Source organism: Pleurodeles waltl, chromosome 5 (assembly GCF_031143425.1).
Source record: "Pleurodeles waltl isolate 20211129_DDA chromosome 5, aPleWal1.hap1.20221129, whole genome shotgun sequence".
Taxonomy (NCBI): Eukaryota; Metazoa; Chordata; class Amphibia; order Caudata; family Salamandridae; genus Pleurodeles; species Pleurodeles waltl.
The window spans coordinates 213,012,998-213,038,919 of NC_090444.1; the positions used below are offsets into that span (position 1 = coordinate 213,012,998).

The 25,922-nt window shown below is 43.9% G+C and overlaps 1 protein-coding gene across 1 annotated transcript in view; it reads right to left on the bottom strand.

The window, feature by feature from the left end:
* The window catches only part of LOC138295545 (putative deoxyribonuclease tatdn3-A), a 99,419-nt gene that overhangs the window by 31,309 nt on the left and 42,188 nt on the right, over positions 1–25,922 (bottom strand). Inside the window, exons 7-8 of the mRNA XM_069233913.1 lie at positions 15,558–15,613; positions 5,831–5,943 (exon numbers count right to left, since the gene is read on the bottom strand). Coding sequence (XP_069090014.1) covers positions 5,831–5,943; positions 15,558–15,613 — 169 coding nt within the window. The remainder of the gene's footprint in view (positions 1–5,830; positions 5,944–15,557; positions 15,614–25,922) is intronic.

Below are 25,922 nucleotides of genomic sequence, written 5' to 3' on the forward strand. Positions count from 1 at the left end.
TCTTGCGAGAATGGTTTTTGCATGAGGGGATCTGTGTGCGTGCCTCCTAAAGGATTAAGACCTAGATTAATTGAAGCAGCACATCAGGGTCATATGGGTATCTCTGCCACATGTAAAATTTTGAAGGGAAAATATTGGTGGCCCAATATGGATAAACAAGTTGCAGAATTCATCTATCAATGCCCATCGTGTGTTGTGTCTGATAAACATTGGAGAAACAGTGTGAAGCTCTTGCATACTGTTGCTCTACCAAACAAACCATGGGAGAAGATTGCTTTGGATTTCTCTGGTCCTTTTGATCTATTACCTAAAGATATGAAGTATATGATTGTTGCTATTGATTATTATTCTAAGTGGATATATTATTCTTTTGTAGATAGTACAGATACAGATTCTGCAATTCGATTTTTGACAGATTTATTTGTTTTGGAAGTGTCTCCATCAGTGATTGTTTCTGATAATGGAGTACATTTTACCTCAAGGAAAATGGCTGTTTTCCTTGAAAGGTTCAATATTCAACATTTACAAGTTGCTTTTTATAGTCCTGCCTCTAATGGATTGGTAGAGAGGGCCAATAGAATATTGAAAGAAGGAATTCAGACAGCTTTGGCTAGTAATTGTAATGTTAGAGATTTTCTAAGAGAGAAAATATGGGCTTATTTAAACACACCACATTCTACTACAGGCATTTCCCCTTTTACACTACTAAGGGGTAGGGAATCAAGGACCAAGCTTGTGCCGGCATGGTTAGCCAACTCTATTAGCGAAAATGCAGATAGGTCTGATCTTGCCATGAGTGTGATAAGAGATTGTGTCATAGGAAAACAATTAATTCAAAAAAATGATTATGATAAGAGGAACAATGTCAAGGTCACAGAGTTGAATGTACACGATTGGGTCCTTATCAAGAAACCTCAAAGAGTTGCTAAAGGAGAATCCAGATACTCCCTTGAAGTTAAAGTATTAAAAGTGACCAAAGCCTCTGTTTTGTTAGAGGGTAAGGGATGGTGGAATAGAAATAGTGTTGTCCCCATCACTGACAGACAGGCTCAGATCTTTAAGACCGTTTACTCAGAAAGAAACAGTGATGGTTTAGGAGTTCTGTTTCATCATGCTGGTTCTGCTTACCCAATTACATCATCTTGTTCAAGAGGTGAGGAAATTACAGTGCAAACTAATGAAGCAGTTGATCCTGCTGAATCTGACACTTTACCCATCTCTATTGAGATGAATGTTTCTACTAATAATACAGGCAATGCTATTGTACGTGACTGTTCTAATGAGAAGTGTACCCGTAGTAACAGAGTTGTCAAAATACCATCCAAGTTTAATGATTTTGTGTTACATTGTTTTGATTAGGAAAGGATAATAGTTTTATTTTTGTTATTAGTTTTGTTTTAGTTTAAAGGGGGGAAATGATGAAATATGCTACTTGGTTTGTGTCTCATGTACTTTGTTCTGTGTTCCATATTCTATGTTCTCTATTCCACATTGCATCGGAGTGCTGGTGAGATTCCAGAATCAGGGTCAGTTTGACTTTGTCTCTGGACTTGTCAGGACTCTTCTTGCTGTTGTGGATCTCTATCTCAGAATAAAGAAGAATCTACAATTTGGATGTACGGTGTCTTTTCCGTTTTTCCTGCACTCTACACATCACCCACGCTACACAGGCATAATACTATAGTTCAAATAAGGCTTAACAACTTGAGCCTGTGGGTGTTGGTTCAGGTATGTACGTGCTTTTACATTTGTGGCCAAAAGAAAATGATTTAGTCGTTTAAATTTGGCCCCTGTAGTTTTTTTTAAGGATAATGGTAGTAATTCTGATTTTCCTAAAAATTATGGAGGAAACCTTGTCAGTGTTGGAAATGTAGAATGCAAAGATCGCTCCCGAGGTGTCATACAGAGATGGATTATACAGGTATTGTTACACTAAGGCACATTCCCTTCAGGCTATGGAGAATACATTTGAAAAAGGAGTTTTGTGGCCGCTGGTCTGTTTCCATTTATATACCCCTTAAGGAGTTAGGGCAGCCCTAGTTGTTAGGCAAGATCATCTGGGCAGCTGTGGCATGCTGGATATTCCTTCGGGAGACCAATTCTTTACCATATCAAATATCTTGCCCTTGGAAAACTTGTCACTTAGTTAGTGTTAAGGTTACACTGCCAACACTGCAGGCAACTCGGCTATGTGGACATTTTTGGGGCCCTTTTTAATCTTGCCCCAAGGGATAAACCACATATTATCTTGCCTCTTTTACTGTCCAAGTGAAAGCAGAGCGAACTACCTGAGCTATTGACACCCTTCGTTAAGACACCCTTGCCTCTGATTTCTACTCGAGGGTTAAGAGTTATATCTGAGCCAGAAAAATATGATTTTCTATGCAGGATGGGCATCTTTTCAAAGTTGGAGTATGGGTCTTGCTTCCATGTAATCAACACCCCAGCGAGTTAGGTATGCACTTTTTATTTCTTCTGTTTATTTCCTATGGTTCTTACAAAGAAATTACTGTACCCAGTTTTACGATCACAGGAAATAGAAAACTGTAGAGCGCCGTTGGTTTGCTTCGTGACTTTGAACTTGCCATTTGTTTGCTTTGCTGTGTCCCTACAAACTCTAGAACAGTTGTAAAGCTAGGGGAGTACTTGGTGCAACATTATGTGCAGTAGTGCTGCGGAATACAAAAACATATTTCATGTACCATGATTTATTGATGGTGTGCTTGTTGGATTTTTATGTAACTCTGTTTTGCTTCTATTTTAGGTAATGTAACATTCAGAAAATTGATACAATTTATATTGCTCTGTACATATGTGTTTTCATTACTCTAGATGATGAAACTATTTTGAAAGAGAATGCCACATCAACTGCACTCTGAAGAGTCATTCATAGTAAACACCTGGAGATCCTGAAAACAACGTATAAACAAGGAGGTCCCAATGCTTCTTCCTTCCGTCAAGGTCAGCTTTTACATAATTTTGTGTGGAAATCAAATTCAGTTTTGAATCCAGTGCCTGATTCTAAGCAGAGGCCAGATAAAGTCGTACGTCTCCTCACATGCAGTTATCAGAATGTAAAAGGCCATGACCCCAAGCAATCTCTGGAAATTCGTTTAGGAGGGCTGCTGGTAGGACCAAGCTTCAAGAAGAATCTGGTGAACTGTTAAAGTTCGGACCTAGAGAGAGGACGACCGACCCACCCCTATGTCTGAAAGTTTTGAAGTAAAACAAGCCGAGCTGTTGCTTTGTCATTAAGGAAAAGCAAAACCCATCTCTTATTGTATCAAAACTGCGCATAGAATTCAATTCAATGTTTTCAGGTTTTATGAACAGCATGGTTTATTCTTCAAATACTTTTCACTCAGGAAACTGAACAGAATTTAAAAAGGAAATGTCAGAACGTAAAAGTAAACCGTTGTTAAGGTATAATTTACATTCCATAGGATTCAGCATTTAGGCCAGTCTCTGAAGTAGCACAGAGAGCAGATTTATTGGGCAGAAGAAGCACCACGCTAAGGACACATCTTCTGACTCAGGGGAATGAGTGCAGCTGAGTGAGTGCAGAAAAAGTCCTTACCCCCGCCACAACAAAAGCCTTTGTGTGCCAAGGGCTGTGCTTTCATGCAATATGTAGATTGAAGGCGATAAAACAAAATCAACCCTTAAAGTCTGTTCTTCAGCCATACCCCTAACAAGAATGCATGGATCATAAACAGGCTATGCTCCTAGGGGCATGAGAAGGGAAGTTGCAAAGACACAAAGAGGAACTGTATCAGGGTCAGCAAGCAAAGAAATAGAAAGGTGTACAGCCAATCGTGTAGAAAAAGGTTGTGGGTCATGCCATCCCTGGTATGTAGCAACCTCCAATACCATCATGGTGAATACTCAAGCCACCAATCCTCTAGATTACAAGACTTGACGTCTTTTCAGGAGATTCAGCCTGATTGAAAGTGAACTTGATTTTGTAAACTCCTCTATTAGGGTGCCACTGCCAAACTCATTTCCCTTTTCCCTAAATGGTCTGGAGGAGACGAAGCTCTTTTGCAGTTGTCATGCTCCTTCCATGTCACATCAAGTAGACGGTTAGATGTTTAGTTGTCTCTCTCGATTGCTCATCACACCAGGGCCCATCATTCAAACACTGATTGGTGGAATGTCATATTTTGTCATATTGTAGGACTACCATGGGAAAAACAGGTGGTTAATTGATCACATTATTTCTAAAAAGGCCATTAAACAATGAGAGTGATTTGAGTGGATTGTCTAGCCTACACATATCCACATTATTTCACACCTCAAAATGGCATTGGCAGGTGGTTTTGCTTTCTTTATGACACGTGATATGATCATTCCATTTTTAACGACCATGTTTACAATATACTAACTTTTCTCAGGTTGGGATCATGTTAATTCGCCTGGTTTCGGGCTGTTATTAGAGAACCATTAAACTGTTTCCAAGTGGCCTCTTGGAGATTGCGTATTGTTGTCAGTAGGATGTTTTTTTGATGTAGAGTTGAACTGGGGTCTACACGTTAGCTATGTCTGCAGACACCATCCAAACTTCACCATAATGAGGCAGGGACATTAGCAGCAGTGGTGCCTCAAGTCAGCCCTGCCTTACCCCTCTATTAGTTGTGAACCTCTTTTTCCCTGTTTGATCAAACACACATGTGCTTTGGTACCAGAGTAACCCTATGGTGCAATCCTAGCCGTTCTTTAACTATGTGTATATTGTGTCCTCCAGTCTCACGCAGCGCACTAGATCTAAAGGGAATGAGAAATCTAAAAACGGAAGATACAGAGGTACTTGCTTGAGGCTAGTTTATTTGTGGATAACATGGAGATGCACAAAAATGTGATCTACACCATCTTCCTTCTCAGACTGGGATGACTCCTGGTGCCCCTCAACACTCAGCAGGCCCCTTTCCCCCACAGACCAAGCACGAAACCTCAGCATCATCCTCGACTCAACGCTCGCCATGACAAGACAGGTCAACTCTGTCGCATCCACCTGCTTCCACACCTTCCAACTCCTACAGAAGATTTTCAGATGGATGCCAACCATCTGCCAAAAAACCTTGACACCCGCCCTAATCACGAGCAGACTTGACTACGGCAACGTCCTCTATGCCAGAACCACCAAGAAGAACCTGAGCAAGTTGCAACAAATTCAGAATGCCCGAGCCAGACTCGTCCTGAACATCCCCCGCCGAGAACACATCAAAGAACACCTGAAAGACCTCCACTGGCTGACAGTCAAGAAGAGGATCAACTTCCATACTCTTTGTACACACCTACAGAACCCTCCACAACACTGGACCCAGCTAGCTCAACCACCGCATCATCTGGTACTCCTCTTTCAGACCTCTCCGATCCTCCCAGCAGTCGCTCGCCAACGTACCCCGCATAAAGAAGTCCTGGGTTGGAGGAAGATCTTTCCCCTACCTGGCAGCAAAAGGTTGGAACACCTTACCTCTTCACCTCAGACAGTCACTATCAGGACCTCAATTCAGGAAGGACCTCAAGACCTTTGTTTGACTGAACTCTGAGGACACCCCCCTCAGCGCCTTGAGACCCTATGGGTGAGTAGCGCTCTCTAAAAATATTTGATTGATTGATTGATACAGTGCCGAGGCCAGCTCAGAACTGACCCTGCATGTGAGCCAGGATGCCCTTGTCACCTTGTCAGGCCTTCAGTTCGTTAAATATGACATCAGCCTACGTAGCATGCAGTACTCTAAACACAAATCAGTTACCAGAGCTATCATACCATAAACTATTTACCACATTACTGCTAAACGAAAATTTCAGGAAACATCCAGCGACTTACTTGGTTGTTTCTTGTGACGGCTGGAGGAAACGAGAAGAAATAGCCCGCCTGTGCCCCCTCAAGTGCAGCAGAGGGTCTACCAGCAAAGTTATGAAGCAGCACTTTCTGAACACCTGCAGCACAAACAGAAATGAAAATCGCCCCATCTCAAACCTTGAAATGAATTACAGAATACCCTTTTGATTTGACATCATTTGAATGGATATCGATTTTGCTCTATAAAGTAAGATCTGGTCTTCTACTCACATCAAGTGTTCGGAGATGTTTTATGGCATGGGCAAAGTGAGCGCTGGCCCAGGGCCCCAACATTTCAAAGGGCACCCTGATAGTGCTGTCAACTGTCTGCCTGAGCCAGACCTGTTCTGCAAACAGCCCGCCCCAATAATGTTTAATGATTCTTTAACAAATACATTTTTTTTTAAATACAGTTTTCAATTAATGTATTTTTGGAGTCCGATACAGGTATTTTGCAGGGAAATGTGATGTTTATGTTTTTCGACACTATGCAAAATCCATAAAAACGTTTACTTTGAATCATAACAGGACCTCACATATGAGAAATGATAGGGGATCACAAATATTATTTGCAATTGTATCAGTCAGGTGCTGCTGTATTACAATACTGAAAACGCATGTTAAGATCCCTGAACATTAGATGCAAACACATTGAGAATTTGGACCAGTGGGCCTGTGAACTGTTAGTAATGTGGAAAGAGCTTAAGATGGATCACAAATTCAAAAGAGTTCCAAACTAGACCCCCAAAATATGTTTGCCCAGGGCCCTCACAAACCTTAAGGTGTCCCTACAAATGCTTGACTACACTCTACAAACCCAAGATTATGCATATTTAATACATATACACTTACAATTCCTATTCATAATAACATATACCTAAGCTGGCATAGTTTGCTACATCATTGGAGACAGTGATCACTTGAACAAATCACCTGATGCATACGTGTGGGAGTATATTTGGTGTTCTCTTCCTCATGGATACCAGAATTTTTTTTATTTGTGGGTCATGTGTTGTTAGAAAGCCAAACAGAACGAAATCAAAGAATCTTCTCAGCACAGATTTGTCTACTGAGGGATAACCAGTGCATGCAGTTTGCATGCACAGCTATGCAATGCATGCCTCTGCAACCCCTACGGCGCGGGGGGCAACCCTCAAAGGGGGGCCTCCAACCCTTCAGGGAGGCATGCAATTCAGCAGAAGGCAAAAGAATATCTCTAAGATATGGCAGACTCAGGGGCATCTCATCACATTCTGCAGGGGGCTCTGTCATTTTGGCCATAATTACTACTACGGCGGACAGAAAAGGCCATCCGCTGTAGTCCTGCAGTCAGGTTACCACCAATGCGGTCCATTTCCCGCAGCCCCTATTACGAGTTTCCCACTTGGTCAGCGGGCGGAAACAGCCCACAACATTCATGACGGCTAATAATAGAGCCGGCTGCAATGTTGCGGTGCGTAGGGTGCACTAGCACCCGTTGCGCTTTTCACTGGCACGATGGGGCTGGCCATGGAGGCCCCTGCACCCTGTCTCTGCCAGCCTTTACATGTCAGTGCTACCACCATGTAACTGCTGGGTGGGTGGGTGAAATAGGTGTTACAGGGCTAGGTGGGGGTAGCCTCCGCATGCACCGGTTTGCTATAAATGGCAAAGGAAAGGGGAGTGATCACTCCCCTGTCAATCACCACCCCAAAGGTGGTGCCCAGAGCTCCTCCAAGAGGCCACTTGGTTTTGCCATCTTGAAATCAAGATGTGCAGAGGGCCCTGGGAGCATCTGACTCATCAGGGTACATAGCTGACGTCAGACACCCCCTCTGATAGGTGGTCACCTTGCAGAGTGATCAAGCCCCTTTTTGGGCTATTTAGGGACTACCATGAGGGTAGGTCCCCAGATTCGTCATGCAAGATTCCACCAGGACTCCTCTGCAAAATACCTCTTCTGCTTCTGGCCACTGGAACCGCTGCTGGACTTCACAGGAAACTAAAAAGACCACAACACCAAGGCGACCTTTCCTTGCAACATTGTTACCGCGGCTCCTGTCAGAAACTTTCAACATTTCCATGGTTTTGCAACCTCTCGGGTCAGCAAGACTTCAGCTGCACTAAAGAAGCAAGAAGGAATCTCCCTTGGAGTGAAGGAGTCACTCCCCTGCATCTGCTGGCACCTAAGGCAATGGCATCCGGCTGCTGGGATCTGCAACATAGGTGGTGGTTCTGAGGGGTACACTGGGTCCCCTCTGCCTTCTGTCCAACTTGGAAGATGGTAAGTCCTTGCCTCTTCTTCCAAGTCAAAACCCCTGTGCACCTCAACTGTTCCAGCAACCAAGGCTTGTTGACTCCTGCTCTGAGGAATCTTCAGGCTCCAAGTAGCCCCGGGGCCCAGCACTCAACCTCTGCAAGAACAGTCTCCTTTCTGCTGCTGCACCGGCGTGGAACTCCTGTTCAGGTGTGCTGCCGGGGCCTGACTGCGACTTACTGTGCCTGCTGCCAGTGTGTTGCTCGTGGGGGCTGCAACTGCTTCTGCTGGCTTTTCTGTCTACTGAGTGTCAGCCCGGACTCCCCTTCAAGGGTTGTGTCCCCAGGACCTTGATGGTCCTCTTCAGCTCTGCAAATCTCCAACAGCTCCAGTTGCATTTGCTGGTGCTTGTTGGTTGTCCTCCTGACCACCGACCAGTCTGCAATCAAGCGACTGACAAGGGACAGTTTCTAGGTAACTTCAGGGACTCCTCTGCAGCTCCTGGACTCCACAGCTGGGCTTCCTCCATCACCGTTGGCCTGGATCTTCACCCACAGAACGGGGGGAATTCCTCCTACCCCACCTGGACGCTCCTGCATGGACTGGACTCTGTCCCCTTTTTTTGAAGGTCCTCTCTATCCAGAATCCACCATTGGGTTCCACCGGCTAGTCCTGCTTTTGCAATATTCCATTTACGAGTTCCAATGTTAGCCTATGGGACGACCAGGTAACTTACCTCTCCTCTCCTGGTAACTGGGGGTCTTCTAGATACTTTCCTCCTGGGGTTCCACTCTCTCCTAGCCCTTGGCTAACTACTCCATATCCTCTGGTGGGGGAGCCATACTTGCATTCCACTTTTGTAGTATATAGTTTGGCCACCCTATAGGGCCCTTGCTATTTTATGGTATTTCCTAATACTTACCTGTGTATATATTGAGTGTACTTACCTCCAGAAGGTGGTTTGCCTATAGTAGTCTAGTTAGGTGTTCCTGTAATAAAGTACCTTTATTTTTGCAACACTGTGTGTTTCCTTTCATGTGTGATAAGTTGCTGGGTGACCACTGTGGTATAGCAAGTGCTTCACACTCCTCCTAGATCAGTCTTGGCTGCTCACCACAGCTACCACTAGAGAGCCCTGACTATCTGGACACTATCTAATAAGTGTTGCTGGACCCAGTATAAGGTGTAGCACCATAGGTGTCTACCATACACTGGGCCAGCCTCCTAGAAAGACCAAGAAGGGCCCCGCGGACATAGGACAGATTGTTGTGAGAGGAGCACAGCATGTAGCCTGGCAATCAGGACAGCATAGAGCAATTTTCACTTTCAGACAACTCAGCTGAAATCTTAACATAATCGAGTGCACAAACTGGGCAAAGAGTGCCCTTGTGGAGGGAGATAAATCTTGGGGAGGAGTTACACATATGATAACGCCTCGCTCTCAGAAACCGAAGAAGAAGGCAGTGAGTGTAGTGAGCATAACACTATCCTGAAATGTGATCACTCTGCATTTATATTCACATCGTGGCGGGCAAGCGAGAGAGACTGAGAGGCATGGTAGACAAGGAAGGCAACATACCTGCCTGCTTAAAGAGTAATCAGCAAACAGACGTTGAACCAATCATGCAATACATTTACCAGCTACTCTCAGGGAAGAGATATGCCATGATTATATGACTCTCCAGAATGCAAATCAAAAGACATGAGCATCTGTAACCAAGATTTGTAATTATTTTGAAGCCATGATTGCCAAACTGAAGCCACAGGAAGCAAGGACTGGTGAATTTGAGAAAGCCGCAGCATAGGCATCGCAAGAGGCTGAGGATCATGAGCAATGATGGGCCGGCATACAATGGAAATGGAAGACTGGTAAAACAGACAGCAAGCTAACAACTTGAGAATCTTGGTCTTTGAGGAAGGTGCAGGAGAATAGACCTGAGAAATGTATTGTCAAGTTGCTTCAGCAGCTTTTTCTCAACTTGCTACATTTCACCTACAGATGAATGCAAAGGCAACAAAAACAAATAGTACATCACATCAGGGAAACACTCTAGGACACCAAGTGAAATACAAATATAGAGGGAATTTTCTTCTTTGCCAGCAGATCTGTCAAAAGGCATGTCTAATAACCCCTTCAAAGTCAACAACTGTTATTTTCTTTTTCGGGCTGATTTCTGTCATAGCAGCACTGAGAGGCACTGGGGATTAAGGCAGATGACCACTCCTCTCCAAAATGATGGTGCCTAGGTCTGTCTTCAAGAGCCTGCTAGGCTAGAGATCATGAACAAACAAAATACATATTTGTTATACATGTTAATCAAGGGAAAGGAATTATTCAATATATGGAAATGATACCCACTAGCCAGTACACTTAACCTAGAGCTTAAGGGCACAGCCAATAGATGTTTGCAAAGTATATTTTGAAACTGAATAGGGTTTTGCACTTGGGATTGATGATTACATGAAATGTTAAGTAAGGTGGAACAGAAAAGGAGACAGATTCCTGCTTGTGGAAATCCTGAAGGCTGGTAATGTAGCCAGCTGATCTCTTGGGAAGAGCATTTGATGGCCTGTTGAGTTTTCAACTCTCTACTGAATTTGAGATGTTAGTCAGAGAGAGAGAGAGAGAGAGAGAGATGGTTAGCATCAGGAAAGTTAGGACACCTATTTTTCATCTCATACCGATTTATGGCCTCATTGATAGCTGGTCCTGTTAAATCGTGAATGATCCAGGCTACACCTTTTACTCCTATCCACAAAAAAATATTACAGCAGAATAGAAATATTGGGACAGATAGACCTTGTAATGTTTCCCATGGTTACATCAGATGACAACCCTCAAAACCTAAATTTCAAGTGTAGGCAAAGTAAGAGAAATTCAAGGGACATTCAATGAATAACTCTTGTTGGACTCTGAATTTAGGTGACAGATAAGCCAGTGGCTAAATTAATTCCTGGAATTTAATCTAGGGCCTCCTGTCTGCCCAGATGTATGTGACACTCATAAGGCAGGAGTAAGTTGGGCTTCCCTCCAGTGGTGGCTGGTGACTTTTCAAACTGATGGGGTGTAAAAGTTGGAGGCAAAATTCAGGGGCTTAGCTTTATGGGAGGTGGTTGGGGTATTACGCCCCCCAATAAATGTATTTTCTGATAAATAGTTGGGTACAGGTGCTTTCAGTTGGGCATTGTGAGATGTCAGTCGGATTTCACCAGGGATGTTTACATATACAAAGATAAAAACACACACACTCCCTTTCAGTTTTGAAAGTTTTCGAAATATTGGTTATTTCACAAAATATTATGCTTTCTCTCTATTAGTACTCCTACGAATCCACATTTTTCTCCCTTTCCACTGTCCCTTCTGCTCCTCTTATGCACCCTGCTGGTCGTAAATGTATTTAAACATCATATGCCAGCGTGATTGTCGGAAACATCTTAAGCTTACACCCCCCAACCAATATTACTGATCAAGCTACGCCCCAGGCGAAATTAACCTAATGAGCAAGCAAAACAGGAAAGCCTGACTGTTATAAGGGGGAGAGGGGTCAGGAATAACATTACAATAATAACAAGCTTTAACTTTCAACAACCAGCTTCAGAATGTGGGACTCCAGGACCTGGAGCCGCACAGTCACGTTCTCGAGCTGCAGCTGCCTGAAGGTGGCTTCTGATCGCACTTGCAGTTCATATCAGTTACCACAGGTTCACATTCTATGCCCATGGGCCCGCACACACAAACATAGGTGCTAATGTTTCAGATTGCTATCTGTGACATTTTTATAATTTCAGTGTAATTATGAGTGACAGTTCAACAACTATGAGTGACACTTTCTTGCGAGCAAAATCAAGCGATGGAGATGAGGGAACCATATAAATATCAGAAATTACACCCATTTGAGCAACGAGAAACTCTACGAAGATTATAAAACTGCTGCAAAGCAGCAGAAATGGAAAGGCACTAAGCTAATGCCCATATAATCTCAGGTGTATTGCGCTCGCCACACTTTCTCTTCATTCCTTAGGAGAGGGAGGAGCTCCTGGGAGTTGGCACATTGTTATTTGACTAATGATCTATGGAGAGGAGGCATGCGTGGGGACCCCTCCTGTGGACAGTGCTTGCACTATGGAGCCCCAGAACTGCGATGCTGAGGAGGGTTGGTTCGCTTGGCTGGGATATGAGTTTCTATGACAGCAGGATAATATTTTCTCATAATATATTGAGAATCCTATACCTCCCGTTGTACACCATCTCCAGCTTGTGGCCTTTGCTAAACAGTACTCGGAGCTTAGCTAGCAAAGTGAGAAACTGGAACTACATGGTTTTACCGCACTTCAGGATACAGTTATTTTGCGTGACAATCTCAGGTATTGCGGTAATGCGGGAAAGTGACCGAAAATACGTTATTCTAACGTGAGATGCGTGGCACTTGGCAGGGCTGCACAAATATAATAGTCACATCATATGGGGTCAAACACAAAGCATTCAGATAATCATTGTGCAGGCACAAATTGCATAATCTCTGCATTTTATGCAACACTCTGACACGCACACATTCCAGCATATCAGTTTCCATGCATCGTGCCATACTAATTGTACATAGCTGCCAAGTTTCCTAGGTCCATGCATGATCTGCTACTCCAACCCAGGTTTTTTTCCTGTGAATTCTGGTTCTTGAATTCATGTTTTATAACGGGATAAACAAGACTACAAGTCCCAGAATTACAATAAAAATCCTGGACAAGAGCAGCACATCTAATTATAAATAACGCTGACTTGAACTCTGCATGTCTTTGCACCCTGTAAGTTCTGAGCAAAAGGCATGAACGTGTGTCGGTTCATGCTTGAAAACTATCACTTCGAATAAATGTCAAGCAGTGCAATGATCTGATGTAATTTACTTAAGTTAAAGTACTCTGCATGTTGAAGGAATACAGTTTTTGAATATTGATGTCATTGGCGAATGCTGGAAGATTTAAATGCCAAATTTGTTGTTGTTTTGTGTTAAAGCCTCTTGGAGCTAAGCCAGATCCTTGGCTCGTCTCTTCGGTTTCATGCGCTGGCCCATCCATCTCTAGGCCTTACCTTGCTCGTGTGCTTCGCACTATACATAAACGCGTATGCTATCCTGTTCATTTCTCAAACCCAGGAAAAGCTGCTTGGGTGTATTAAAAAGTGTTATAGTGTAGATCAGAAAATGCAGAGCGTTTGGTCAGACTCATTCTGCCCTTTTTATCCCCACTAGTTCCGAGCAGTAACCACAGAAGCTGTCAGGTACAGGAGCCTGGAAGCGCTCTACAATAGTTGTAAAATGAGTATAATGTAATATCCAGTAAACTAATGCTGCAGATATGTCAGTTTTATTATGATTATGTCAAATGATGCAATTTAAAACTTCACCAGCCTTAAAAGAAAGGCAGTAGCAAGAAATGGAAATACAAAGGAATCTGCAATGTGACTGTTTTTCAGGCAGCAAAGAGCAGTTTTAAACTAATTACATAAAATATCCATATTTTAACAAACTATAGAAATAGGAGCTTAATTCATTACAGACATGAGGTCTCTGCATTAACACCCCATTTTAATTTATGGAGCCCAGCCTAAGAAATAAATGTTTTTACCAACGTCAGCCAAATTAATAATTGGGCAGTTGTTGATCCTTTTTAAATTCCAATTCCATCCAAATCAAAGCAAGCAAGCCAGCCAGGATCAGCCTCACTGAGGCAGAGCAGTGATTAGACAAGAAAAGTGAAACACCCTGCGCACAGCACCTTCAGAGGCGCACTGGCAACGTACGCAAGCGAAGAGCATCATGTGAAAGTCCAAATGACAGAAACTGAGCCACTCACTGTACGGCTTTTTAATAAAGATGCACAGTGACTGGCCAGGACCTGTCACTATCCTGCCCCTGTGCTGCATTGTGTGTGCATGTGCTAGGCGCAAGGACTATCTAACAAATCCAGACATTGCTCTCATGTTGTTTATAAAAGTAGGCAGCATGAGAAAAGTGCAAGGATTGGTTAGAGCAGGAAATCTCAGCGCTCAGAAAGAGACAAGGAGGGCTGTGACTGCATTCCTCACAGCTCCCAATATTGAGTAAGATGGAAAGGCCTCAAGTGCGCATGTCAGGCACGACATAGCAAGCCACCAGTCCTATATGACATGCACACTTGACTTCAAACTGTGTCACTACCTGTCCTGATTCCATGCTGTCAATCAACAGGACGGCCCTGCCCAGATAGCTGACAAAAAAGTACTAATGCCACAGTCGGGGCAAACCATTTGTAAACATGAGGACTTTTTTAGATTATATGAATGAATGTGAAGGACTCATAGTAGGGAAGCGGGGTGACGCCCTTATGCTCCAATGGATGAGCGGCGCCTGCTTCCCGCCCATATCTGATAGAAAAGAATGCCAAGGCACAGGAGGTTGTTAAACTGCTTCCTGAGACATTACAAAAGTTCGAATTTCAACATCATTGGGCATTAAAGACTATTCATCCGTTTGAGGGAGATATCTATTAACAGCTGAGTCCAGCATGTTTATTTCACTAGGAAAGGCAATGGGATAAGATGGAAGACCTTTCTAATCACTCTCATTGTCTATTTGATGTCACTCAGAACCCCTAGTGGAAAATCATCTCCATAACTGACAGATTCCCATCCATAACTCTATATGTATGTAATATTATTTATAGACTGTAAAAACCCTTGCGTAGGCAAATAATGTGCGGTGCTGTTCTTCAAGGCACCTTTACTCAATGAGGACAGAAATACCATGAGAGGTACAAGGTATGTCCTGCCTATTCGCAGCATTTGGGATGCACAGACAAAGTCAACCACCATGCACAACATTCCCACCATGGCCATTTGTTGGAGGTAATTACTGAATGACAGTGTTACTGATGTGGCTCAGAGCTGCAGTAGCTAACAGTCTGGGAACCCCATTCAAGTGACAAAAAAACCAACTTCAGCTTATGGAGCATAGCTTGAATCAAAGCCGTGGATGCACAGACCTACTGGGAAAAAGAGGTGAAAAAGGAAAAATCAAAGAGAACATCAAGAGAAGCAAAAAAGCTGAAGAGAAGGACTCGCGCTCAAGACAAAAATTGCAGACAAGAATCTAAAATCACCTCACACTCTATAATGCTTGGTTCACTAAAATTCACTGAGGATCAGACCTGCATTGAATGCTTGTGGGCAAAGTCAGAATGCATATCTGATGCTCACAGCTGCACAGCTGTATTTGAAGGTAAACATTTTGAGAGGCAGTTTCCAAAATAACTATAAGGGAGCAGCACTTGCCACTAGTTCAGAATATGGAACAGGCAGATGACAGAGGGACCCTTTAAATTAATGGCACACCGCAGAATTTGAACTGCGACCAAATAACCTAGGAAGATTGTGCTGTAATACAATTAAGGCAACATAGCACTGATCAAATATTTTTCATAACATATGTTAATTTGTGATATTACCATGCTCTTTCAGGAACGAAACAGCTTGTCTTCCAGCAGAACGGGAATGTACATTTCTATAAAATGGAAAAATATAGATTTTTCAATGAATTCGTTTTGTAGCTACATTTAGTGCAAATCAGGCTGCAAACTTCATCAGTGCTCTGAATGGGTTGGCTAGTAACAACAGAATTATGGCAAGCACAGATACAAAAGGCAGATATTATACATGCATTACTGTCTTAATACACCAGGCAACTTATCAAGTAGCCACCATAGAACATATTTGCAGAGTAAAATGGAGAATTGACAATAAATACAGATTTGTTTGCATAAGGAGATAAAATGTATCAAGGCAGGTGACAGGAGCATCACTTCAGAATAGAAGCTTCAGCCATCATAGCTGGGAAATGTTAATTAAAGAGTAGACACTTCAGGGTGCTTTTGAAAGTAGAGAGCAGGCGCATGCATCAGGAGAGCAAGATGGTGGCCGTGTGAGGACGGCAATTTTTTCCCTCCTCCTCAACCAAGCACATACTGGACGTGTTCCTGCCCTTCAGCAGCTGTTTTCCCCAGGGATGAATGCAGCGATAAGTTTTTCTAGCATTCCGCTACCTGCTTGGCTTTTTGCTCCCTAGGATTGACCCCTCTCCATTGCTATGTGAGGAGACTGGTTCCCAGAGCGGTTTCGCTGGGCATCCGTGAGGTCGGGATGCCGTGCTGCTTGGTGGGCCAGAGAAACTCAGGTACTTACAGAGGGAGAGCCAACACTCGGGGAAGATTCCTGCATAAGGTACCTGGACGGAGCTGAATTGAACAATGAGGAAGATATGGCTGCAGCAACTTCTGTAGTGGGGGTGAAACCACATGATACTCTAGCAGGGGGTCCAGCTGGGAGGGCTGCCCCAGCAGAGACTCGACTGCAGAGTCCTCCACTTGACCAACACTTAGCTGGCAAACCTACTCTAAATGTTTTTTGGCCTACACAACTATCTGCCGAAGTTCATATCAAATCATGTACAGACACGGACTCAGGGGATCTTTTTATTCCACTCTCGGACCACCCAGATTGATCGGATGAGGGGGATTTAGAGGTTACTGCAGGGTGCTCCAAGGAAAACCCATGGGGTAGCATTCTGAGCGATCTGAGCAGCTTGGATGAGTGACAGTGATCTCCACCTTATGAGGTGAGCATTGATTTGACTGGCATAGTGAGGATAAAAAAAGGTGCTGCAAGAGGAAAAGTCTAGAGTGGAAGCAAAAGGGCTCCTATGGGACTATTTTGTTGTGCCCCATCTGGAGGGTGATTCCTCAGGAGGAGGGGGGAGTGCTGCTCAAAGGGCCTCAGATGTGGTTTCACCTGAAGCAATCTATCAGAATATAATGGTGCATTGGGAGGAAACATGGAGTGAAAAATGCAGAACGCAGCCTGCCTGCAGTAAATTACAGGGTGCCATCTCCAGGGTTGCAGAAACTTGCTCTGAATTCTGTGAGGATGGGGGGAAGCCGAGAACAGGGTCTTAAATTTAGAGAGTGAGTCAATGACACATAAGGAAGCAGCAGAAACTTTTGAGGTTCAAACGGTGGATACCCAATGGAAACTGGAAGACTTCGAAAACAGACAGGGGGAACAATCTTAGAGTATTGGGCATCCCTGAAGAACTGGAGGGAGTAGATACCCATAAATACATTGTGGAGCTTTTCAGGTGAGTCTTCCTAGAACTGTCTGATTGGAATTGGGATGTGGAGGTTCAGTGGGCTCATAGGTTCCCCGTTAAGCAGAATCTCCAGGCTATGCAGAAAAGTGTGACGCCCAGTGCAAAATTATTTTGGCAACTTTGTTACGCCAGACAGTCTCAAACCTGGCGTGCACAAATCGTAAGTGGTCTGCTGAAGGGTGTACATTTTTTGTGAGGCCAGACTTTTGGCACTTTACTGTGGAGAGGAGGTGGTGCCTTTGCCAGTTGATACAAACTTTTCAAAATAAGGGGGTGCAGGTGTATTTAATGAACCCAGCCAAGTTCAAAGTGGTGTGGAAGGATAAATTCTACTTTTTTACATCAGAAGTTAAGGCAAAGGAATTTTTACAGACACCAAATTCAAGATTAAGGTGGTTTAGCCGGATTCTACCTTGACGGCATTTCAGTATGCTCTTATAAATTCACTTCTATGGTTATCTATTCATTTATAACTGGCTATAAACATGCGTGGGTTAACTCCTTTCTAAGGCTCGGTATTGGGGGTGGAGGGCATGTCACCATCAATGGGACTAGGTGGGTCAACTTCTTTCAAGAGGTAGCAGGGGAATGGTGGGGGGCAGTGGGAGGTCGGGTGGGGAAACAGGGTCAGGAGGGTGGTAAGGGGTGGTGGTGGAGGTAGAGCGTTTCACATCTGAGTGTCACAGCAGACATGAACAACAAAAAAGTGAGGGTGTGGGTGGCAATAATAAAGATAAAGATCTTTTAGAGCAGCAGTAGAGGCAGGTACATTTGGGCATTTTTCTTTTTTGGTACCTCATCCCTTTTGAATGAGCTGGGGCGCATCTTTATATGGTTATGAGGGGCTGATGGAGGCCTGCTGGATTAGAAAAACTGGCTCTTGTAGGAGGCTAGATGGCAGGAGATAAACTATGTGTTTGTATTGTTAACATCTGTGGTCTTAATGATAGGGCTGAGAGAGGTACGGTTGCCTTGGGCTTGCGGGTTATGTAGCCAGACCTGTTCTGTATACAAGAGACTCACATCCCATGGGATAAGCAAGGAGGTTTTAAAGATTTAGGCCTCTCCCTTTTGGCTTGTACACAGCAAGGCTTAGCATCCAGGAGGGTGGCAGTTTTGGCAAGTAAGTATATTTGTTCTGGTGGTCGCACAACTGTCGATAAATTAGGTCACTGAGTTATTGCTGAGTTGGCAATGGTCGATTCATGCTGTGTTCTGTATATGGGTCGAATGGAGATCAGGCTGCTATTTTTGATTTTTTGAATGTAGAATTAACTTCATCGCCACTCCCTCTTACTTTTCTGTGGGGATTTGAATATTCACCTGGATGTGAAGACTGACTTAAGTAGAAATCAACCCTATTTAGGAAAGAAGCCTGTGGTGTACAAGGCTTTGCGATGCTTGGTAAGGAACCCTGATCTCATAGATATGTGGGCTAAGTGCAAGGCCCCACCACCAGGCTTTATGTTCTATTCATTCCTGCATAATAAGGATAGATTATATTTTTGTATCTGCCACCTTGGCTGGTCTGACCGGGATAGAGATGTTTCCCTAGGGCCGTCTCAGATCATAGACCACTAGTTCTGGAATAACCAGCACAGGTATTACCAGGCTTCGGGGATCTTGGACTTTTGATAGGAAGCCTCTATCAGATCTGGCATGTTGGGATGATATGTGTAAATTGATTAGGCCGTTTTTGGACATTAATAGAGGGACTGACCCGGTCAGCCTGGTGTGGGATGTTCTTAAGGCAGGGATCGGGGGGAGACCCTCAGCTTCAGCCTGTTTCAACAGAAATGGAGGAAAACTGAGATTCAGGGCCTTTATAACCAGATTTTCTGAGCTGAGGAGAAATTGGCCCAGAGGCTGCCCTAGGGGATGGATATTCAGGAACCCCAGCAAGGAATTGCTATTTTCAAATAAAAAATGAATCAGCACTTTAGCAGAATGGTTGCCGCTAAATTTCATCAGTATCGGTCAGGTTGTTTACGAATACGGGGAGAGCACTTGGAGGTTGTTAGCTAAATGGATTAGGGAGAAGGAGGTTGAGAATGGGATATCTGCTATTACAGATCAGGAAGGGAGGACCTTTGAATCACTGTCTGATATCCTTAGCGTTTTCAGGGATTGTTATGAAGCTCTTTATACAAAAGAACTTGAATGTCTTGAAGATGGGTATGAAGACTTTTTTAGGGACCTGGATAAGGTTAAGTTAAATAATGAGGATGAAGCCATTTGGGCTGCTCCGGTTACTTTGAAAGAGATACCCGAGGATAGTCTTTAGCTACTGGGAAAGCTATAGAGCATGATATGCTTCCTTTGGAATTTTTTTAAGTGTTTTTTGAAGAGTTCCAGGTGGATATGCTTCAGACTTTCCTGCAGGCACAGGTGGGGAATAATCCCACCATCATGGGAGACAACTGATATATTGTGTTTTAAAAGGAATGCAAATTCTCCCTGCTCCCTGATCATACAGGCTGATCTCCTTAATAATTTATGATGGAAAGATCTATGGCTAAGTATTGGGTCATCTCGCCATTAAGTTCACCCCCGCAACACAGACGTGGCACAGCAGACCAAGTCAGAAGGGTAATTACTCTGTTCGACATGGCTGAAGCCTCAAGGTCATCACTGGGTTTAGCCTTGTTAGATGCAGAGAAGGCTCTTGACTATGTGTCATGGGGATTTTTGCGGGCGGTGTTAGAATGGAAGGGCTTTAGTAATAGTTTTGAACAGGCCATCAAGGCCCTGTATAAGTCCCCGAGGGCTATGTTACAAATAATGGGGCGGGAGTCTGATGGATTATGAATCTCAAGAGGTACTAGGCAGGGATGCCCATGCGTGCCATTATTATTTGCCTTATGTATCGATGCATTTATAAGGAAGCTCAAAAATAATCCAAGCATTAACCCTGTTGTTGCTAACCAGACAGAATATAAGGTTCTCGCATATGCAGATGACACTGCAGTAGTAACTATGGACCCCTCAGTTGCGTTCCCTAACATTGAGGATCTGGCTAGACAGTTTGGGGCATGCTCAGGGTATAGATTAAAGAAGGGTAAAACCCAGGGATTATGTACAGAGTGAACCAGATTTAAAGATCTGCGAGTAGTGACTGATGCAGCGTATCTTGACGTTAGAATTATAGCAGCCCTGGACAAATTGGTGGCATTGAATATGGCACCACAATTATATAATATCAAGCAACTTGCATCTTTCGTTATTTGGAAGGTGTATTGTGCTGAAAATGACTATTCTACCAACAGTGCTATATATTTTTAGGACTGTTGCCTTGGAAATTAGCAAAGTCTATCGAAATAGGAAAGTTCTTGTTTTCATTTTTTGTGGGGATATCGGAGGCCAAAAAAGAGTGGCGAAACATATGATTCTGCTGAGACAGCATGGTGGATGGTCGGTCACCACTTTTACATTCAGTTTGGCAGAAATTCCCACAATATATGAGTTGATTCTGGGAAGCCAAGCTAAGGGATGTCTTGCTAAAATCGTAGAACCCTGCTATTATAGGAATACAAGGTTTAAGATTTAAAAAAGCAGCATATAAGGTCTGGGGTCATATCAAGTGGAGATTGAGTATATCCAAAATTAACTTCTACACACCTATGACGGCTTTTGCAGTTTTTCCACCTGTATTTCAAGATGCAATCACAGTCAGATGGGCACAGAAGGGCCTTACTGTTCTGGGGGATCGGTACTGTGATGGTCAGCTCTGCTCCTTTACTGAGCTGCAGGAGGTCTTTGAACTGGTCAGGAGTGACGTCTTAAAATTTCTTAAACTGCAAGATTTGCTTTTCAAACGCATAAAGGAAGCAACCCCAGTGGAAAGGAAACCCATGGTTGAGGCGGTGAGGCGGAAGAATAGAATTGGCGTAATCTATGAATTATTGGTACAAGGTCAACCAGATGAATTGGAGAAGCAAAGTTTTAAGTGGGAGGCTTGTTTGCTGCAGAGGCGCCCTATTTTCAGGAGCCATTGAATATAGGTAACAAAGTGCTACTAATGGCCAGAATGAGAAGACAACACTTCCAGACGATCTTTAATTTATACTACACCCCGGTAAAGGTGGCCAAGTGGGGTGGTAGGTTTGCGGGTAAGTATAATATGTGTGGTTCGGAGCAGGCTGACATTATCCATATGTTGTTTCCAAGATACATGGTTGCAGGAAATTGTGAGGTTCATGGGGTTAATTATCGGTGGGCATGTTCGAATTACCCCAGCACTGATGATTCTGGGCGTGATTAATATTTCGGAGGATAATGATCATTTATATAAAGAAGCATGTTTATCATTTATCGCTATGACAGTTCAATGTGGATGTTTAGCTTGCTCACAATCTATAATATGGAAATTAGTCTGTATAAATGCAAAGGGTGCAAAAAGCGTCTGTCTGGGCCCCGGTTACTAACTGGATGGAAGGGTCAACAGTGTAGAAGTTAATTGCGGGGGGGGCAATAAAGCTAGCAAACTATGAGTTGCCCAGGGCCTTCATTGCCATTTGTACTTACAACTGCTCTTGATTTTAATCTTTGCCATCTTTGTTCATAATGCCTCTTAGTTAAACTGTTGCCGGTTATGAGCTGTGTGTGTCAGTAGGGATTGAGTCTGCATGGCATTGTTTCCAAATGTGCTGCTTATAAGTATACTAAAATGATTATGCACTTGCACTCTATGAATTCATTGGTATGATATTGCCTTTGGTTTACGAATCAGCACTGTAGGAGGCTGGCCTGCTATGTAGTGTGCAACACTAGGGACACTGTGCAGGGGGTCCAGGAAACCACATGTTGGTTTACAGAGGTAAAAACTAGACCACTTGATGCTCTAATTTTTATGGTAGCTTAGTCGAGCAGTTAGACTAATCCTGGAGAAGTGCAAAGCATTTGTTGTACTCACATTATCAATAAATGAGACCACACACTCAAAAGAATAGCTCGAGACCAATTTCCAAGAATACTTCAGATTTTTATTAAAAAATGTAAGACCAAGATCAGCCAGATCAGTTAAGTACTTTTTAAGTTATTAATTTTTAAAGGAGTGATAAAGTTATTCTTTTTGTGCGTTATTACGCACCATAGGAATCAATGTAGAAATATTGGGCAAATTCACAGTAAATCAGGCAATGTGTATATCAGTGTCTCTTTTTGCAGGTACGTGGAGGTCGTCATTGGGTGCTCTGGATCAGCTGGAGAAGTTCGGGCGACTACCGGGTCCGGCGGGAGTAGCTGCAGAAGGTCGATGGAGCTGGTGCCAGGCCACTGCGGGGGACCACTTGGAAATGCACTGCACAGGCAGACAAAGGTAAGTCCAGTGGGTCCCCTTGGGGCGTAGAGGTTGCAAAGATGGGGACCCTTATGGAAACTGTTAGATCTTCGGTGCAGGGCACAGGGCAACCGGGTGCAGAGCGAATCGATGAGGCAGGAGCTGTGCGCACCGGTGCCTTTGAAAGGAGGAGGTAGGTCCCTTTGAGGGTTGTTTGGAGGTCAGCAGGGGCACTCTGGTGGAAGGCCCGGGTGGTTCATGGAGTCCCTTGACTGGGGCTTTCTCCTGGTCCTTTTTCAGTCGGAATGGACTGTCCTTCTGGGTGTCTGTCGTGAGGTGACCAGTACCTACGGCCATTGAACGGTCTGGCCACTGGAGGACACATTGTCACCAAACTTGGCACACTGGCAGGATTTGTCCTCAAGATCTGACGGGCAAAGTTTAGTCTGGCTGCGGCATCCGGTTCCTTGATCAGCAGCCAGTCATTGAAGTACCTTTCACTTGGACTTTGGTTTGTTGTTGTTGCAGAGTGATGTCTTCACTCTGGAGGGAAATTTGGTGATCAGCGAAGAGTGGAGGTCCTCTGGGGGTTTGTACAGTTCATCCGACATCCAAGCAACCCCTCAGCTGCAACTTTCGAGTCCTGGGTGCAGCAGGGAGGGTTTGGTGCCTTTTTCTTGGTGCAGCAGGATTTCAGTACTCGAGCCTTAGGTCTCCTTTGTTGCTGGTCTTCTTTTGTCCTTCGAATCTGATTTCTTGGTCTAGGGATGCCCACTTAATACTATATTTAGCGGGTGTTTTAGAGGGTACCTAGTAGTTACCAATGGGTCATCTACCTTAGAGGACTACACCCACTAAGTGACCACTTTCTGTCAGCAGAGGTCACTTCCCTACACCTGATTGGCTATTTTCCTTCCATGCAAGATGGAGGAAAATGAAATGGAGAGGTCACCTCATATGCAACACCTTAGGGGTGGTGCAAGCCAGGACTGACCACTCCACCTACCCTTTGTCTGTTTTCCCGCTGTTGCTCCTGTCAAAAGTGGGGGTTTGCAAACAGGGGTGGCCATCTGCTGCTAGCAGCAGGCCTAGGTGTTGAGTTTCAAGGGCGGTATGCCCGTTCAAGCTCATCAGCAGGGGAGTGCACATTCCTGAGGGAGGGGGTGTTAGCATCGCCACCCAGGAAGGGCTTTGTTCTGAATCCCAGAAAGCAGGATTTCTCACCCAAGGGATTCAGAATCTTGTCTGGGGGTGGCAGGCTGGTTGTGATCGGCCAACAACCATGCCAGGGTAGTTAGCTTTTGGAAGGGGCACCTCTAAGGTGACCCCTAGGTACATTTTGGGATAAATCCAATACTGGCACCAGTTTGGATTTGTCATTCTGAGTTGTTTGATATCAAACAACCAAGGGTTCAGGGTAGCCATTATGTAGCTGTGAAACTCGTACTGACCAGTGTCCAGCACATTCATTAAAATGGCTGCCCTGTTCACTTACTATGCCCCAGATTTGGCAAGGACCCAGTAGGGGCATATTGCTTATGCACTATGCCCACACATACCATACGGTGCACCCTGCCTTAGGGCCGGAAGGCCTGGCAAAGGGGGAACTTACCTACAGTGCATGCAGTGTATAGTGGACAGGGCACATAGACTGTGTGCCATGTCGAGTTTGCCTTTTAGGACTGCATCAGAACACTCAGCCTGCAATGGCAGTGCTGGATGCTTTTGGATGCATGGCCCTAGAGGTTGGCACAATCTGTGCTACTGCCCCCAGGGGCCTACCCTTAGTACCCCATGCCCTGGGTACCTCAGTACCATTTACTAAGGACTTACAGTATCAGCTAAAGGTGTTGCCAATTGTTCCAATGCATCACAACAGTTTTAGTGAAACAGATCTGGCCCAGGGAACCTGGTTAGCAGGGGCTCTGGGCACTAGCAACTTTGAGTCTAAATCACATACCAGGAAAAAAGTGGGGGCTAACCATGACAAAAGAGGTATTTTCTTACAAGCATGTGTACTTTAAGACTAGATTGAGATCTTGTTTCTACTGGTAGCAGTTTTATGACTATCAATTGTTAATCAGCTGTTTGATCTATCTCTGAGGCTCGTGTATTTTTAGCTATGCTGCTGCTGGTTATGAACTGTATGTTGCTAGCAAGGTTTAGTACTCTATGGCAATGTTTTTTAAGCGTGCTGTCGCAAGTATATTAAAATGGTTATGCATATGCACTTATAAAGTCATTGGTATTGAGGGGAGTTACAGTTATGCTGCCGTTATATAAATGTATTAATAACTGATGTGTTTTGTACTGCCTGTCGGAATGTCTGCTGTGTATTGTGATGAAACACTTGGGTAAAATCAATGAAACAAAATTAAAGCAGGGAACAAAGAAGTGAGACAGAGCTCCAGGGAAAGGAATTTCCAAACCCCTTAGGGAATATCCCCAGTTCACCCAGTGGTTCAACGTACAAATTAAATAAAGTAGGAGAAGGCCTTGAATGAAGAATAATGGGCATGAGCTGATGGGGAGAAAGAGAACCTTTGCACTTCACTTGCTGACACTAAATTGTCAGGTAAGAAGTGAACGATTGTAGCGCTTAATCTTCATAGTCAATGCAGGTTCTGAGCTTGTCAATGGAGATCTCGTGGTCTATAGAATCAAAGCCCACAGATAATCTGAAATGGGCGACCCCTTATGAAACAATAATTATGGAAGCCCTCAAGTTCAGTATTACCTATCTGCAAGAGAGACTCAAGGCCTTATTTAGAGTCTTGTTGACGGGATCACAAGTCAAAACATGGAGAATATCCAGCCCACCATATTACTAGTACCAGAGACTATAATGTACTTATACATCAGGACGTTTGTTATGGAGTACCCAGTCCGCCAAACTCTAAATCAGGCCCTTAATCGTTCACAGGTTTCAATCTGGGACAAAATATTGCCTACTTTGTTAACCCTGTAGAGACAGACATGGTTGGCTTTTCAGAAATTACTTTTCATAAATGTGTTAGCTGAGCACCTTGAGGGTTTTAGGCCTCTGGGGGAGCTGTTTTGAAGGCAACCCAGCTGGAGGCTGATTTCTTGTGAATTGGCAAAGGATGAACAGTGATCATTGTGTGAGTACATGCAACATATTTAACTTGATATATGTTAAACCTTTTTGCACCGAGTTCAGTGAATTCATCTCATTTTGCAGAAGTGTCAGCTTGAGTGTCTATGAGAGTAGGATTTACAGCCTGAGTGACAACTTATGTACTTACTAAATAATTCAATAAGAAGTAATAAACTGCAAAGACAAAACTTTATGATCAAATGGCTTAAATGTTGTGCAGAAAGACGGAATTATTTGCAGAAAGTTAAATACCAAATCAACGAAAACCAAGC